At 37.6% G+C, this 16772-nt stretch overlaps 1 protein-coding gene across 1 annotated transcript in view; it reads left to right on the forward strand.

The window, feature by feature from the left end:
• Positions 1–16772, forward strand: part of DNAH3 (dynein axonemal heavy chain 3) — a 61034-nt gene that overhangs the window by 19853 nt on the left and 24409 nt on the right. Inside the window, exons 20-36 of the mRNA XM_050906193.1 lie at positions 335–449; positions 1032–1148; positions 2440–2619; positions 3795–3931; positions 4634–4835; positions 5766–5858; positions 6166–6276; positions 8160–8274; positions 8669–8867; positions 10256–10364; positions 10646–10759; positions 11921–12097; positions 12827–12918; positions 13339–13558; positions 14395–14529; positions 15795–15906; positions 16450–16691. Of these exons, the coding sequence (XP_050762150.1) occupies positions 335–449; positions 1032–1148; positions 2440–2619; positions 3795–3931; positions 4634–4835; positions 5766–5858; positions 6166–6276; positions 8160–8274; positions 8669–8867; positions 10256–10364; positions 10646–10759; positions 11921–12097; positions 12827–12918; positions 13339–13558; positions 14395–14529; positions 15795–15906; positions 16450–16691 (2470 nt within the window). The remainder of the gene's footprint in view (positions 1–334; positions 450–1031; positions 1149–2439; positions 2620–3794; positions 3932–4633; positions 4836–5765; positions 5859–6165; positions 6277–8159; positions 8275–8668; positions 8868–10255; positions 10365–10645; positions 10760–11920; positions 12098–12826; positions 12919–13338; positions 13559–14394; positions 14530–15794; positions 15907–16449; positions 16692–16772) is intronic.

A 16772-nucleotide genomic window follows, 5' to 3' on the forward strand; every position in this document is an offset into this window, starting at 1 on the left:
CAGCTGTATTTTATCAAGATAAGGATAGAACTATCAGTTGTTCTTGTAGCACAAAAGCCCCAAAAACCAGAGTCGTATTCCTAAACCACTTAATTTGCACATTCAGAATTTTCTGTCTGTATTTATCTTCAAATTAATATTAATATCTCTAACTTGGTGAGCCTGAAAGTGCAGGCTTGCTGCACTTGAATATTCCTTGAAATAAGAGTCTATGATATTATTAGTAAATTCATTTTAAAAGTAGTCTGATATGCAACTCTACCTACAACTGCTTTTCTTTGCTCTTCAGCTGTGTTGCAAAAACATTTGAAAGATACGTTTCATTTCAATTTAGGCTGGAGCCTATTGCAGCAGCTGCAAGTAAGGAATATTCCTTAGAGAAATCAATAGAGAAAATGAAAGTCGAGTGGGTCAACACGCAGTTCAGTCTGGTGAAGTACAGGGATACTGTGAGTAAACATCAAATCAATATATATATTGTTGAAAAGAATTACTTTGATTCTGAATACCAATTCAGAAATATTAGAGGGAAGTTACTGCTGATTCATTGTGGCGTGATGGAAAGTGGTATCATACGCCAGAGCCTGGGCAAATGTCTCCATTATTATATATCCTTATATTTGGACCTTAGTATCTGGATAACTTGTGATCTCAACATGCTCATCCTAACAAATATGTCAGCCTGAGAGCTTCTCCAGTGTTGTATGGAAAGCTGGACAGTGGTGAAATTTTAACTTGTCCAGGAGAAACAAGAATCACAGTGTAAAAGATTGAGTCAGAAGTCACTAGCATCCCTGGCTAGCTTCCCATTCACAAAACAATCTATCTCTTGACCTTTGAAACAGGGATATACAGTGGAGATACCATTTCATATCTTCAAACATGTTGCAGGCTTTCTCAATGCCTTCCTACTTTCTTACCTCCAACCATCATGGAGAAGGGAGAAACAGGAAGCTGAATGAGTGTGAGGTTGAAGAGCGGTGAAATAAAGCAACTGCTACTTGCCTTATCAAAATGTGATGTATTTACAGAATACCAGCATCCTGTCAGCAATTGATGACATCCAGCTTTTGCTGGATGATCACATTGTTAAGACTCAGACAATGTGTGGCTCTCCCTTCATCAAACCAATAGAAGCTGAATGCCGGGTAAGGAAAAGCTGGTTTGATTGACTTGCATGTCTCATAATATGCTTTCCCTAAGTGCTTTAAGGTATTTTGGCATGATAAGAAGTTACATAGTTTTTAACCATTTCTAAGAACACACTTTCATATTTTTCTTCAAGAGTTTTGAATTAATGGTTTCCAGACAAAGGTATGCAAAGCTTGCCTTACAGCTAAAGAAATGTAATTGCATTGCTAATCTAGTCATTATAAGCATGGGTTTTTAGCTGAATGTCTTGGGAATGGGTCGGTTGATTTAAACAAATCCTGCTGCATTGTTTAAGACGACATAGGTCTGTCAGTTGTGTGAGACAATTTATTTGTAATCCTCTGGTATTGGTGTGATCCATAAGGGTTTCAAAATCTTTTTTGTTAGCTGTCCTACCATTTTGTAAAGATGTGATCTTTGTTAAAGGTGATGAATTTCTAATAGGAAGATTATGCAGAAAGCAGAGACTTCTTTCTCATCAGTATTTAATATCACTTTTTCTGGCCTAATAGTGATGATTTGTAAGCAGTGCTAAGACCTAAATTCTATCCTTTCCTGTGGACCTTAGCCAAATCGTAGGTAAAGCTGAGTTCTGCTTTCCAGTAGAGCTAGTGAAATGAAAGAGAACAATTAATATAGAGCTGTCTTAACAATCTCCATGTACCTCTTGCAGAATAATGAACAATACAGGCTGGCTGTGTTTTCTGTCTGCAATACGTTCCCTTGCATATCCCTTACACTGTAGACTGTCAAAGTCACAAAAGCAATGCTATCTGAAATTCTTTGTTCCAAAAGAATGTCTCTCTGGTTTTAAAACCAATTTGTACTGCTAGAGTTGCATGAAATAGCTTTTTTGGGGGGCCAGAGATTGAACCCACTCCATATAGGGCCTGTGAACTGATATTTACTCAGTCTGCTGAATACCCTGCTAAGCTTTTGTCCTTTCACTGATGATAAGATAGAAAGTACACAAGTAGAATTAAAAGAAGAGATTCTGGATTGCCATGCTAGGCATCTCTGCACTTCTTAGACAGTTCTCTCTCAACTTACTGTAAAAAGTGCTAGTGAAAGAATACGTCTGTTGTTTATAAGAAATATTCAGCTGTTTATTAGTGTGTTGTTTTTTTTAATAAAGTTTCTCCCTCTTTAAAATTGTTCATTGTTTGTGGTTTTTTTGGTTTTGTTTTTTTTTTTTCCTTGAAGCCAAGCAACTCATACTCTTTGATTCCTCAGTGTAGATTAATTCTTGATATAATTTTGCTTAAATATTAAATGTTTTCATTACAGGCTTGGGAAGATAAGCTGTGCTTAATGCAAGATATTCTAGATAGCTGGTTAAAATGTCAGGCAACATGGTTGTATTTGGAACCAATTTTTAGTTCAGAAGACATTATAGCTCAAATGCCTGAAGAGGGCAGAAAGTTTGGGGTTGTGGATTCATACTGGAAGGACATTATGGCACAAGTGGTAAGTGCTTGCATTTACTAAATTGTGTATTTTTATGCACATCTGGTAACACGATTACTACGATCATGAAGATATACTAGCTTTTCTGGAGTTAGGTATTTGTATTTAAGTCACAAGAAGGTATAATACGGAGTGGAAAATCCTTTACTAAAGCCCACCAAAATCTAGTCTTGCAGTAAAAGTGGTAGATTGTATCATTATTGTTTTGAGATTTCTGTAAAGGCTGGATATTGCAGGATGAATTAGAGCTCAAGTAACATTTTAATTCTAAATTTTCTGGCTTTTGTATGGTTAAATGATCAGAATTAGGTAGTAAGATGAATGATTTGTGCTTTCAGGATCTGCTTCAGAATTCACTGACAATCTGTACAAAGTCTTCTCTGGATACAATTAGGTTTTGCATTAGGCTTTTAAGGTGTACACATTATTAGGCAACTAAGTGGATTTTTTTGCATATGATTGTTCTCTAATATGTGGTGGCATGGTTATTCAGAACTTTGGTGAATACGTACTGAGATGGTAGTGTGTCAGGATAAGATAATGGGGATAGTAAGTGCAATTGGGTGTCCTGTTCCGTTCCCTATAACTAAGAAGTTGGGTAAGAAGCCAGATACTTAGTGGTAGTGTGAGCTGAAATGCTTGTCAAAAACATTGGGAGTGTGTGATTGTGTGATAAAGGTGTTGAAATAATCAGTATAACTAAATAGAAGTTGAGACCTGTCTTAGCAGCTCAGACTCTATGAATGATGAAGCCTGTTCTGAAATAGGTGTATCCTTTCAAGTTAAGAGGAGTGTTATCAGCAAGAAAAAATGCGACCTAGATGGCAAGAACAGAGAATAATTGTCATGTACTGTGGCTCTGTTTGACAGAACTTATTTGTGAATGGAAAAAAATGTAGCAAGCTCAAGACTCAGGAGCAAGTGCCAAAGATTTTAATTCCTGTGGATATTTCCTTGTTGCATTATTGTCTGTAAAGTTCAAATTGGTAAAACTGACAGTCTGAAAAGCAAAACTATGAAATAATGCATACATATTTAATAACATGAAGGCACACTACAAGGAAGAATATATAGCTTTTAGCCTCCTGCAACATATGTGATTGATGATAACAATTTTAATGTGCAAACCTATTGCAACATTTAGCAGTTTCTGCTGTGTATTTGTTTTTACAAAGGTGAAAGACACAAACGTACTTGTAGCAACTGAACAACCCATGATGTTAGACAGACTTCAGGAAGCAAATACTCTCTTAGAAGACATTCAAAAGGGGTTGAATACTTACTTGGAGAAGAAAAGATTATTTTTCCCAAGGTAAATTAATTAAACAGGCCTAAGTTAGAGACAAAAAGCCACGAGCTCTTTCAAACCATTTCTACTGAACTGAAAAGTCTCATTTTATACACACATGTGGGGCACAGTCCCATGCAACAAAAAATGAAAACCTGTTCTTTTCTCCAGACATCATTCATTTTCCTCAGCTCCAGTTAAATTTGCAATGCCAGGGACAGGCAGAGGGCGGGAGGCAAAATCTGTGTAGCACAGCGTAAACTTATGATTAGAAAGACATTATCACTTACAGGGCATTTTTGAAGGAACTTGCTGCCTTCCCATGGCTGATTTGCAATAATGTCTCTGCCCTACTCTCTTTAGTTGTGCAGAGGTGTGTGATACGTAGGAATTATATATGATTATGAGGAGCAGGATTCTATTTTTTACAAGGTACTTATTGGCTGCATAGATATATCTGGTCTTTCCTGCATGAGTTTGAGAACCCTTCTTTCTTCCTCTGCATAAAAGGATGGTCATACTGAAATTCTGATAAAACAGGTCTGATGAGTTTTATAATGTTAAAAATTGCTTAAGAAAAAGCATTTGAGATAATAATTTCCTCTCTGTTACACTAGTGCCTTAAGCAACAATAAAACCAATTCCATCTATCTTGCATTAATAGATTATTAATAACAATTTTCATGATTGGAAAGTGCATGTTCATTAATTGTATTTTTCTAACAGATTCTTTTTCCTGTCTAATGATGAGCTGCTTGAAATACTGTCCGAAACAAAGGATCCCCTTCGAGTACAACCACATTTAAAGAAGTGTTTTGAAGGAATTGCTAAACTGGAGTTCACAGAAGATCTGGAGATTGTAGGCATGATCAGTTCAGAGAAAGAAATTGTTCCTTTCATAAGTAAAATCTATCCAGCGAATGCAAAAGTAATTTTTTATTTTTTTACTATATGATATTAAATTAATACTTTGCCTAAAGTGTATGTTTTTGGGGGAATGAGGTTTAAAACATTTAGGATCAGATCATGAAAGGTGTTTAGGAAGTGAGAGTGCAGACTGGTATTCTAGAACAAAAAGGATTTCCTACAAAAAGGAGTAAGACATACCAATTCTGGGGTAAATTCCTGTAGGCACTTTTCTGCAGCTTTATGCACCTACTACTTTTAAGATGTAGATCGATAGATAAGATAGATAGATATACACACACACACACACACATATATATAAACCAAGCTCTCTATATACATATGTATGTAACATTGCACAGTATGGCTGAAACAGAGAGGAATGAGGGAAATGATGAATGGCTGGCAGTGAAGAATCAGAGCATTAGTTCAAAAGGGATCTGAGTAGAAATAGTAGCATTGTAAGTTTTGAAAAGTATCTCTGTTCCAGCTTTTTCTGCTATTCTCGACGTGAAGGTATGGAGCTGAATTGCTGTATGGTAACCAAAAAGAGAGGAAAGGTGGGGCATGTTGTGAGTTACAGATACCCTTTTTCCCTTAATCCTCCAGGAACAAAACATGCCCTGTGTTAAAATGACCAAGATTAACTGACACTGCAATCTGTGATCTGCGTTTTTTGTTTATGCTTATATGAAACATAACCAGCTGTTTTTTCAGCTGGATTGTCTTTAGAGTTAGCCTGATATACCTGCCTTCAGAGAGTGTTAAACTGCAGTGTTGCCTGTCAGAATTTGGGAAATTTCAATCTTTCTTCCTCCTATATACCACACCCAGATCAGAAGAAAGCATATTTAACACATTTCAAACGATTTGTCCTTTAAGAGGAATATATACAGGAGATGTGTATTGACTCTTAACTGTTGTTTTTTTTTGTTTTTTTGTTTTTTTGAAGGGCATGGTAGAAAAATGGCTTTTGCAAGTAGAGGAAATGATGCTGGCCAGTGTAAGACAAGTTCTTCAAGATGGCATAAGAGGATATATCAAGGTAATTGTTCCTGAATTATAGTATAAAATAGATTTCACAAGCAACTGTACATGAACAGGTTGCTGAAATTCTTAACCAGGGAAACATGTTTGAGGCTAAGTGGAATCCAGCCCTCCTTGTTCAGTAGTACTAGTCTGAAGTTTTAACTCTGAATTTCTTGAAGAAAAAGTATTAAAGCTTTCCATGCTGATTCTCGTTTATTTACAGCATGAGACAAAAGAAATTTGGGGAAAGTACTTATTAGCAGTGCCATAATCTAATGTGTTTATATGACTTCCTGTGTCTGGAATGGATCTTTTTGTTTAAGGTTCCTCGAAAAACGTGGGTACTTCAGTGGCCTGGACAGGTGGTTATTTGCGTTTCATCCATTTACTGGACAGAAGAAGTGTCTGAGGCTATAAGGAAAGGAAATTTACTAGTAAGATTTTCTTCTACCTTTCTATTTCTGAGCACTAAACTTTGATTAATTAACAAAAAGCTACTTCTAGCAAAGAAGATCCTCAGTCAACAACATATTACAATTTACTCATGCAGTGTGCTTTATTTTCTATTTCCTTTTTTCTTGTGTCTTAGCAGGGGCTTGTTCTCATTTACTTTGATGGGTATTGGAAGAAATCCCACTGAAGGAAATTGTATTACTTTATTTACAAGTGATACTGGTGTAAATAAAAGTACCAAACACAAAGTGATATACTGTTGTTAAACACTATGTATTTTTATTTCTAACTCCTGTCTTTGCATGTGAAGCCCCAGGGAAACGTGCAGGCAGAAATCTCTCCTTACAGAATGGCGCAGTTATTTGTCTGGTTATTGCTAGATTCTTCTGGTGATAAAGGTGCAGCAGCCAAGTTTGTTACTTCATACAAGAGACTTTTCTTATGTGTTTGTAGTGCCTCTGTCATCACAACGGTTTTAAGTATCACTTCATTGAGGCTAATCAAATGCATGCTCAAGTATATAATTTCTGATTAATTCAGTGGGCTTTCGTCTGATCCTAATTGAGCTAGGTGGATGAGGATTTATTTGGGGATTAATTCTGTCAACAGAGTGTTTGTGCTGCTTTTTAAACATGGAAATAGAAAAGTTTATTAAAACTTCACGCCAAATACTACATTTTAATATTAGCTCTTTGTTTCTGTATCCTTACTGAATATCTTTGGTTTAAGTTGCCTGTGTTATTTAATACCAGTTGAAGATCTTACTCCACGTATCCAGTCAGAACAGTCAGAACTGAAAATATTTATTGCTTTCAAAGAAAATATCCTGAACAATCCATAGGTTAAGAAAAATGAGAAGGAATCACAGAACAGTGAATCACAGAATATAAGGGACCTCTGGACATCATGTAGTCCAACCCCCGTTAAAAGCAGGGCCAACTAAACCAGGTTGCTAATGGACTTGCTCCAGTACGCCCATGCCTGTCTTCTATGGGGGAGCCAAAAACTGACACAGCACTCCAGATGTGGTGTCCGCAGTGCTGACTAGAGGGGAAGGATCACCTCCTTTGACCTGCTGGTAATGTTCTTCCTAATGCAGCCAAGGATGCTGTTGCTCTTCTTTGCCTCAGGGGCCCAATCATGGCTTATGTTTGGCTTGGTGTCCACCAGCATCCAGGTCCTGTTCTGCAGAGCTGCTTTCCAGCTGGTTGGCCACCAGCATATACTGGCACATGGGGTTATTCCCAGATACAGGAGTTTCCCCTTTGTTGAACTTCACGAAGTTCCTGCCTGCCTATTTCTCCAGTCTGTTGAGGTCCGTCTGAATGGCAGCACACCCATCTGGTCTATCAACCACTCCTCCTAGTTTTGTATCATCTGCAGACTTGCTGAGGGTGCACTCTGTCCTGTTGTCTAGGTCATTAATGAAAACTTAATTAATCTTTCATTTCATTAAACTTTCTCATTTAATAATGAGAAAATAATTTAAAATGTTTATAGTAAAGTTAGGAGAATCTTAGATTTCTATTAATTTTATTAATTTACAATTTACTAGTAATTTACAGAAGAAATCTAATCCAGATTTACCCAACAGAGAGAATCTGCTCAGCTCCTATCATAGAATTTTGTCATTTCTATTAGGAAGAAAGATAAGACTTCTGCTTACACTACTTTCAGGCCATAAAGCTTTTTGAAGTGTTCATAGTAAAATAATATGAAAGAGAATTTTAAATGTTTGTGTAGTGCCCGGACTTCCATTATTATATTTTGTTGGAAGGGCTGTCTCCAATGACTGCACCCCTGGGAGCTTAGGAACTGCTAGCTACAGCATTATGTTAACGCCTGTGTTCTGTTTCTGTGACAGGATTTCTTGGAGAAGAGCAATCTACAAATTGGGGACATTGTTGAGTTAGTGAGAGGAAAGCTGTCCAGTGGAGCCCGGCTGACACTTGGAGCTCTTACTGTCATTGATGTGCATGGTAAATGTGCAGTTGCTGGTACTCCCATTACATCTGGGGCAGTGCTGCTGTTAGTTGGGTGAACTATTTGAAAGAGGCAGCAAAAATGCTTTCTCAGACTTGAAACAACCTTTACAGAGTTATTGCACAGTGTCTTTGGGCAAATGGAGATTGCTCAGTCCTGCACAACTGTCTCCCATCTACTTAGAACAGGCACTGGAATCTAGATCAAATTAAGCTGATTCCCTACGCCAAACAGATGCAGATTCCTTTCCAACATGAAAGCCAGCCTACTACTCTAAACATTGATTTACATAGCTATAAGTAAATGTTTGTTTACTTATACGTTGTTTTAAGTAAACTAACACAGTAGAAGTGTTTAGATTTTTCAAATAATCTGTCTCTTACTCTGCAGCTCGTGATGTGGTTGCAAAATTGGTTGAAGACAAAGTCACAGATCTGAATGACTTTCAGTGGATTTCTCAGCTGAGATACTACTGGGGAGAGAAGGATGTAATAGTGCGAATGATTACAACAGAAGCCAAATATGGTTATGAGTATCTGGGCAATTCTCTACGTCTGGTTATAACCCCACTAACAGATCGATGTTATAGGTAAAGCTATGTTGTCTATGAATAATGTTTTCATTTTTTGGATTGATCTGTATTTACTTTCATTTGTTATAGTTAATAGTAGCAGGAACCTCAGCAGCTAAGATTTTCCTGTAGGTTTTGGCAGCAAATCTTATATATCTTCTTTGCCCAAATATGGTAAAATATTTACAATGTATAGGTCTCTACACCAGTAGAGTCTCTATTGTATCCAAGAATGTGCTTCTGAAAAGAGCTGGCAGCTCATGGTACTGGAACTGTAAAGAACTCTACAGTAGCACTGGTCAATTAATTTCTTTGAAATAAGACATACGGGTATGGTATGCCTGCCTGTAAAATAAATGAGGTAATTACAGAGCTCTTCACAGATATTTGAATGCAGTTAACTTCCTGTTCCTCCGCTTGCTTGCAAGAGGTTGAAATGGAAATATGTCATCCCCCAAGGTTGAAGTATTCAAGGGCATTTGGTATTTCACTTCTAGTGAGCCCTGGAGACACAGGTCATCTCAGCAGGTAATTTTAGGTCTAAGGTTTAAAGAACTTTCTTTTCTAGTATCTCCAGGCAAATATATGGTGAGGATGTAAAGATTTTACTTCAGCACTGAGCTGTGAACTCACCATCGTGTAGGAGGCACTTGTAGTAAAGTGCCTATGTTAATGCCTACGCTGGCAAATGCTTAATCTTTTGGCATTCACAGTGGTGTTGAAAGAGCCACGTGGCTGGTGCATTAGCTGTAAACTGGAGTTGTTGTGATTAGGATTAGCTCAGTCTAAACTAAGGCTATGCAGTTGGCTGTGCCAGATGTAGTTTCAGTGCAAGCAATGAGCAAGCAGACTCTATTCAGCACAACTTAACTGCTTTTGGTGGCAAAGCCTTTGAATGAGGCTTTTGTAAAATAATCAGATCACTCCAGTGTTAACAGGGATTTCATTTTTAGTATGAAAATCACTTGGAGATTTTATGAATCTCCAGGTTTATGAAACAACCTTTATGCTTTCTCAGCCACTTCTAAAGATTGACTTCATTTATAAAGCCAGCTTCAAGTTCCTGTCATGAAGAGTGCCACTTGATGAAAATGTGTGTTTTTGTGAACTCTGCCATTTTGCTTATGGCACTGTGCATTTGCTTGTGTAATTGAGGATATACAGGGTGGATGCATGTAATAAAAAGCCTTGACATTCCTTGTAGGCCAAGTGGGTGAATGTGAGCTTCTACAATTGGGAATCAGTTATGAGACAATACTGTTTTTTTAGGGCAAGCTGCAAAGTCAGTAGGGAACAAGTAAATCATTTCCAGGGGAGCCTGTGTAGGGAAATACTTATCTATCCCTTCAGAAACAATCTGCCATTAAAGATTACTATTTCTCATGCCTGTGTTCTTGTTTATGTAGGACATTAATGGGTGCCTTGAAATTAAATCTTGGTGGTGCTCCAGAAGGACCTGCTGGGACTGGCAAAACAGAAACAACGAAAGATCTAGCAAAAGCACTAGCTAAGCAGGTACCAAAATACAAACTTTTTTTTCTTTGCATTGTTTATGTTTGGATATGTCGATATTTCTTCAAATGCCATTCTTAAGCAAGTACTGCTTGTTCTGTACCTATTCTTTATTCACAGGAATAATTGGTAAGAAGCACACATTTAGGACTGTGTCTATGTGGCATCCTAGTGTTGTAATCCAAAATTAGCAATAATGATCCCTTCCCATTTTAGATGCTAAGAATTTTATAGTGGACTTTGTGTTAATACTGAGAGATGTTCTCTGTGTGTTTTTGTTGTAGTGTGTGGTCTTTAATTGCTCCGATGGTCTCGATTACAAGGCAATGGGCAAGTTCTTTAAGGGGCTGGCACAATCTGGTGCATGGTCCTGCTTTGACGAGTTCAATAGAATTGAGGTAACGTTTTAACTCAGACAAATAAAATGATAAAGCTTTAATTTAAGACACAAGAAGTTTTAGATTTAGACATGACAGCATTATTACCAATTTTCTACTTTTATTTGTGGTATAGCCTCTTTGTTTCGATAATCACTGACACAGAAATAGGTACTCAGCTGCCTGCTGTAGGAGCACATGTCTACCTGTGCTGTGTTGCAGAAGTCTTGTGTTCTGGGTTATTTTAGCTGAAAAAATTGTTCCTGTACAATTTCCTCTTTTGTATGTGACACTCATTTGTTGGGAAAGAACTGTCCTTCTCTTCTCCTTGAGAAATCAAGCTACAGCTGTGGGGCTGCATTTATCTATGTTCAGCACAAGACGGACAAATCCCAGTGGAGGGATTCCTGTGATGACTAGCTGAGTGCCGCTAACTGAGTGACCTGGTTAACTAGCTGTGTAACCAGACACATCTAATCCCCTCCTTGGTCTTACTCTGATTTTTTTGTTTGTTTGGTTTTGTTTTTTTAAATTTGGTCACTAATGACTTTGGATAAGTTTTATTGTTATTTTGATGGAGTTAGATTTAAGTAAATACTAGTAAATGTGGAAATTCCATGAAGTTCTATTTTGCATGTTTCAGTATCCTTAACACCTTAATTTCTCCATTTGTCTGCTGTAACTTGTTTTTTAATGAAATCAAGTGTCAGCATTCTCATTTTCCAATATTCTGTTACCTTGATACTTTAAAGCACTGAGGTTTGGCACTAGGCTGCCTTACCCATTCTTTACGTTTACCCTCAATTTGGGGCATTGAGTGAATCAGTCTTTCTGAAGAGCCTAAATTCTTTGTCGTCTGAGGTGAAAGGAACGTGCTTTTGGAGGCCTCCAGAGGGAGTTCCTGTCCACCTAATTTAGATGTCTACATTCAGGCAGATGATATTTCCCTTTGGAGGCTTTTAGAAGCCTCTGTTGATCTGTCTGCATTGGTTGAATAGGGAATGGTGGCACTAACTTCCAGAGGATCGCTTCAATAGACAGCTAATATTTAGGCTCAGTTATCAGACACCGGGTGATTTTCACCTGGAGGAATGCAAATATAGCCATCAAAATATACAAACAAAAACATTTTATATTGTCTCCAAGTGTCTTATGTTTTCCAATCTGTTCTGTCTGTATTAGGTTGAAGTATTATCTGTAGTTGCCCAACAAATACTTAGCATACAGCAAGCTATTATTCGGAAACTCAAAACATTCATCTTTGAAGGGACAGAGATCTCTCTTAATCCTGCCTGTGCTGTATTTATCACGATGAATCCTGGGTATGCTGGACGGGCAGAGCTGCCTGATAATCTGAAGGTAAATCTGGAATCCTGATTTCTTGTAGAAATTAAACAGAATTTGCAACTTCTGGTCTATTGTAATAAGAAAAGGAAGGCAGCAATCAAATAATACACTGATAACCCATTCAAGTGTATTCTGCTGTGCTTTTAGCTAAGCTTTAATAAGTGTTTGGGATTGTACAAAATGGGCAGATGAAAGATCTCAGTCTAACCATACTGATACCAGTTCACAGGTTTAACTGTGCTTTCTCTAAGTGGAAATTCTCCTGGTTTGCAGTGGATTGGCAATCCAAATCCCAATTTAAATTTATTATAACTTTGCAAGTTGCTGAGACACTGCAGAGAGACTGATATGGTCCTAATTCTTTTCCTAGCTTTGCCACAATTTTTTGCATGACCTTTTACAAGGCATTAACTACACCGTGTGTTAGTTTGGCTGTTATGAAAGTGAGATGAATGACACCTCCCTTTTCCTCTATTAATAGTTCTTTAGGACTGTGACTCTTTCTAAACATTTGTTCCTACAGTGCTTAGCACAGACCTATTGAACCTCTTGATAAGATCACAGTTCCAGTAACAATTCTAATGCAATCTCATAGATTTCAGATGATTCCTAAAGTCATGAAAATGGAATACAGAGTATAGAAGTTCATGAATTTATGGAGAGTTACTATTCTTACAAAACAAGCGCAAGTTATTACCATATTCCATAGTCTAAGCTTATATCTTACTTTTTTTCTTACAGGCACTGTTCCGAACAGTTGCCATGATGGTTCCAGATTATGCTTTGATTGGAGAAATTTCACTTTATTCAATGGGATTTTTGGACTCTCGGAGGTAAGACATACTGAATTTTCCCTCAGTTGAGTCTGATATACCTCATTCCTCTATAAGTCATATATGTGTGTTTGAGGCATTTAATTCTGGAAGGCTGTCCATGTTCTGTTTCTCCAGAAAGTACTTTTTAATCTCCTGCTTTATCATCAATTCTCATTTACCACTTCATGTTGACGGATATGCATCTCTACGCAGGGTCATTTGGAAAATGTATCATAATATCAAACAGAATTTCAAAATGGCACACACATTCTCTGGCATGGCATAATCTACAGTTTTGCTTCCTAGGTGTTTTGGGCCATCCTATCAGCTGATATGTCTGATAATCACTGCAGTTACTTTGTGTATATAGGTACTTAAATTATTGTCCTTGCATGGTGAGATATTTTCATTCTACATGTGATATTTTAATATCCACAGTCTTGCCCAGAAAATTGTTGCCACTTATCGTTTGTGCTCAGAGCAGCTGTCATCTCAGAATCACTATGATTATGGAATGCGTGCTGTTAAATCTGTCCTGACAGCAGCAGGAAACTTAAAACTGAAGTACCCAACTGAAAATGAAAGCGTATTGTTACTTCGGGCTTTGCTGGATGTTAACTTGGCCAAATTCTTGGCACAGGATGTGCCATTGTTTCAGGTGAGCTATCAGGTCGGTGTGTTTAAGTTCTGTGATGATGAGGTCCATTATAAGAACCTACAGAAACAGGTCATTATCTTAATTTAGAACAGTTTGAACTAGATGCTGCCATATTAGTGTAGAATTATTTCAGTCCACTGATCTGGATGCACTCTTCAGGTCTGTAAGTATTATTTTGAAAAACAAACTTTCAGTGGTGGCTTTTAAGTTATTCTATAAAATGTTTTATAAGTTATCTTGCTAAAAGTCACCTTGTGCTGTTTCATTCATGGAAACCACTCTTTGAAATTTGCATTCTGGCTGTGTGCTGCAAAAGATATGTGGACGACTAAATTACGGTCAATTAGAAATTTGAAGTCAGAATGAAAACAATGAAGTTTCTGTTTGCATGCTGCTTTAATAGAAAATAAAGACTATGCTAAGCTACAGAGCAATCAATATTAAAGACCTAAAAGCTAGGGTACAAGCACACACAGCATCTTTGCTCTGAAATTTCAGAACACATATCCTTCTATTTAATCACTGAAATTCTTTCAACCACTTTCACATCCTTTCCTGTAATACTTTTTGGGACAAATTTGCAGAAGGTTAAGCTTCCTTTTACACTATCAGTGTGTGTATGAAAAGTGCAGGCACTTGTTTCTGTCTCATGCATACAGAATACTTTCATGGCTACAGTTTGCCTAGAAGTTAGTTTTGTCCAGCTGAGTACATTTCCTCTTAAGCTCCTGTTAATTCTATGAATATTGTTTTACTTGTAGATTTTTATGCTTTGGGAAGTTTCCCGTTTTGTAATCTGTGTTTAAATACTGTTCTAGTGTGTCTTTCCTTAACAGGGCATCATATCTGACCTGTTTCCTGGAGTGGTTCTTCCTACACCTGACTATGACCTGTTTGTCCAGGCACTAACTGAAAACATAAAAAAAATGGATCTTCAACCAGTTCCGTGGTTCATTGGAAAAATTATTCAGGTTTATTTTCACATACTTTCTTCTGGGGAAGAAAAGTGTGAGAGCAGAAACATTCTTCATTCACTGTCTGTCTGTGTCATGAATGAATAGCTAATAGTTTCCATGATCAATTAATAGAATATTACAAACAGCATGTTTTTACTGAGTAAAAATCATGGAGTAAAAGCTTGCTTTGCTCATAGTGATTTTTTAATTCAGCCAGCCTGTGAAGGAGCTAATGTGTGCAGCCACATCTTAGGTCTTATGGTTCAGGATAGAAAATTAAACTGAATCTCTTACTGAGGCAGTGTAGCCTAGTGAACAGAACTCTGGACTGGGAGTCAGGCTCTGTTCCCAGTTCTGCTCAGTGTATCCGTGAGAAGTCTTGAAAGGGGTGACATTTCTCACCCTTGCTTATGCTTCACAGCCAGCTCTGTGTTCCCATTGTCTCCCATTTGCTAATATTAGTGACCTTTTAAAGAATGCTTAACTTTTTTTTTCTTGTGAGTAGTGCAGCCTAGTGACAGTGTAATGGCAAGGGCAAAAATGCGTGGCTGGGGGCAGGATCATGAGGGACCCCTCCAACAGCAGTTCAGACTTAATGGCTTATGTTCAGACTTGGCTTATGCTGCTTTGCAAACCATGCTTTATCTTTCATTTAAATAGAGGTAGTATTAACTGGTTGGGAATTTAAGCTAAACCAGAAAATATCAGCCTTAACCTGAGATTGAAAAAAAAATCTTCTTAGGGCTGCTTCTTACAGGTCTATTTGAAGGCATTCTGTTTGAAGGCTTTGACTTGAGTTCTGGCAAGATCTTGTGGGATGACTGAAGAAGTTACCACCCTTGCAGCCCAAAGTCAGCCTCTGTGGGACCAGTCATATAACAGATCCTCAGAACTGTAGTTTCAATCCCTTTGTGTTAGCTTCATTGGTAACCATTGATTTCAGTTTAGGCTTTTACACTGGGCTGTGATCTGCAGTGTCTGGTTAGTGCACTCACACCCTGTACAGTGATGCTGTTACAGCTGAGGGATGACATTTAGCAAGGAGAAAGGGAGGATGTCTGGGGGCAATGACTTCTTAAATTATATCAGTGAGAATTGCCATAATAATATGACTGCCTTCTGATATGGGTTAACACTTCGGTCAGCCTTAATAGAGTGCAGATATTTGGCTGATATTTTGTCCTGTCGCATCTGAGTGCAGGAGAGATACCTCTAGTTTTATACACATAATGCTTGGTTTTGTGCTATGTTAAAGAGTCAATCTCTTGTCGCTGGTACAGATATACGAAATGATGCTGGTGCGCCATGGTTTCATGATTGTTGGAGATCCTTTGAGTGGGAAGACCTGTGCGTACAAAGTGCTAGCTGGAGCCCTTGGCGATTTGTGCGCAGGTAACGTTGTTCAGCCACAAACTTCTCATTAAATGAAGTTAATTCTATGACTAATGTTTTTCCTTTGCAGAGATATGCCCAGGTTGTTAATTGTCCTATATTCTGCTTTCTCGACTGGAAGGTTTCTATTCATTGAACTATTTTTGGCTGGAAGTATTTTTGTCTGCATTTACTGGAATAGTAAAACATACTAATATGTTTATGCTTTTATGAATTTTGTTAAGCATTGTATCTGTGCATAATACTCTTGAAAAAACTAGTTCTGATAGGGAGATTGTAAGTGGCTCCCATAAACATATAAAATCTATTCTGCTCTGCTTTTTCTTTTTTTCATGTGATTTTGTACATAGGACTTTGTACTTTCCTTTTACAAGTAACAGAAGTTCTTATTTACTGCTACCTAGCTGCCAAATGTCTGGGTTTTTTTTTTTTCCCTGGGCAGCTAAAGTAGGATCCTCAGGAATCTTCTTGTTCTGTACTTCAATTGTTGAATGAAACTAACCTATTAAATTCTCAAGCTCATCTATTTGTCTTTTTACACAGCAAAATCCATGGATGAATTTGCTGTTGAATACAAAGTTATTAATCCCAAAGCAATTACTATGGGACAGTTGTATGGCAGTTTTGATCCTGTAAGCCATGAGTGGACGGATGGAGTTCTTGCAAATATCTTCAGACAACAAGCATCTTCTACCACAGATGATCGGAAGTGGATTATTTTTGATGGCCCAGTGGATGCAGTTTGGATAGAGAACATGAACACTGTGCTGGATGATAATAAAAAGGTAGCCTAATTTTTGCCAGTAACCTTGTCCTTGAATATACATACTTTGTTTTAGTAGTAGCAATACTGTTACTGTGTAGTC

Source organism: Gymnogyps californianus, chromosome 15, assembly GCF_018139145.2.
Source record: "Gymnogyps californianus isolate 813 chromosome 15, ASM1813914v2, whole genome shotgun sequence".
In the NCBI taxonomy this organism is placed as follows: domain Eukaryota; kingdom Metazoa; phylum Chordata; class Aves; order Accipitriformes; family Cathartidae; genus Gymnogyps; species Gymnogyps californianus.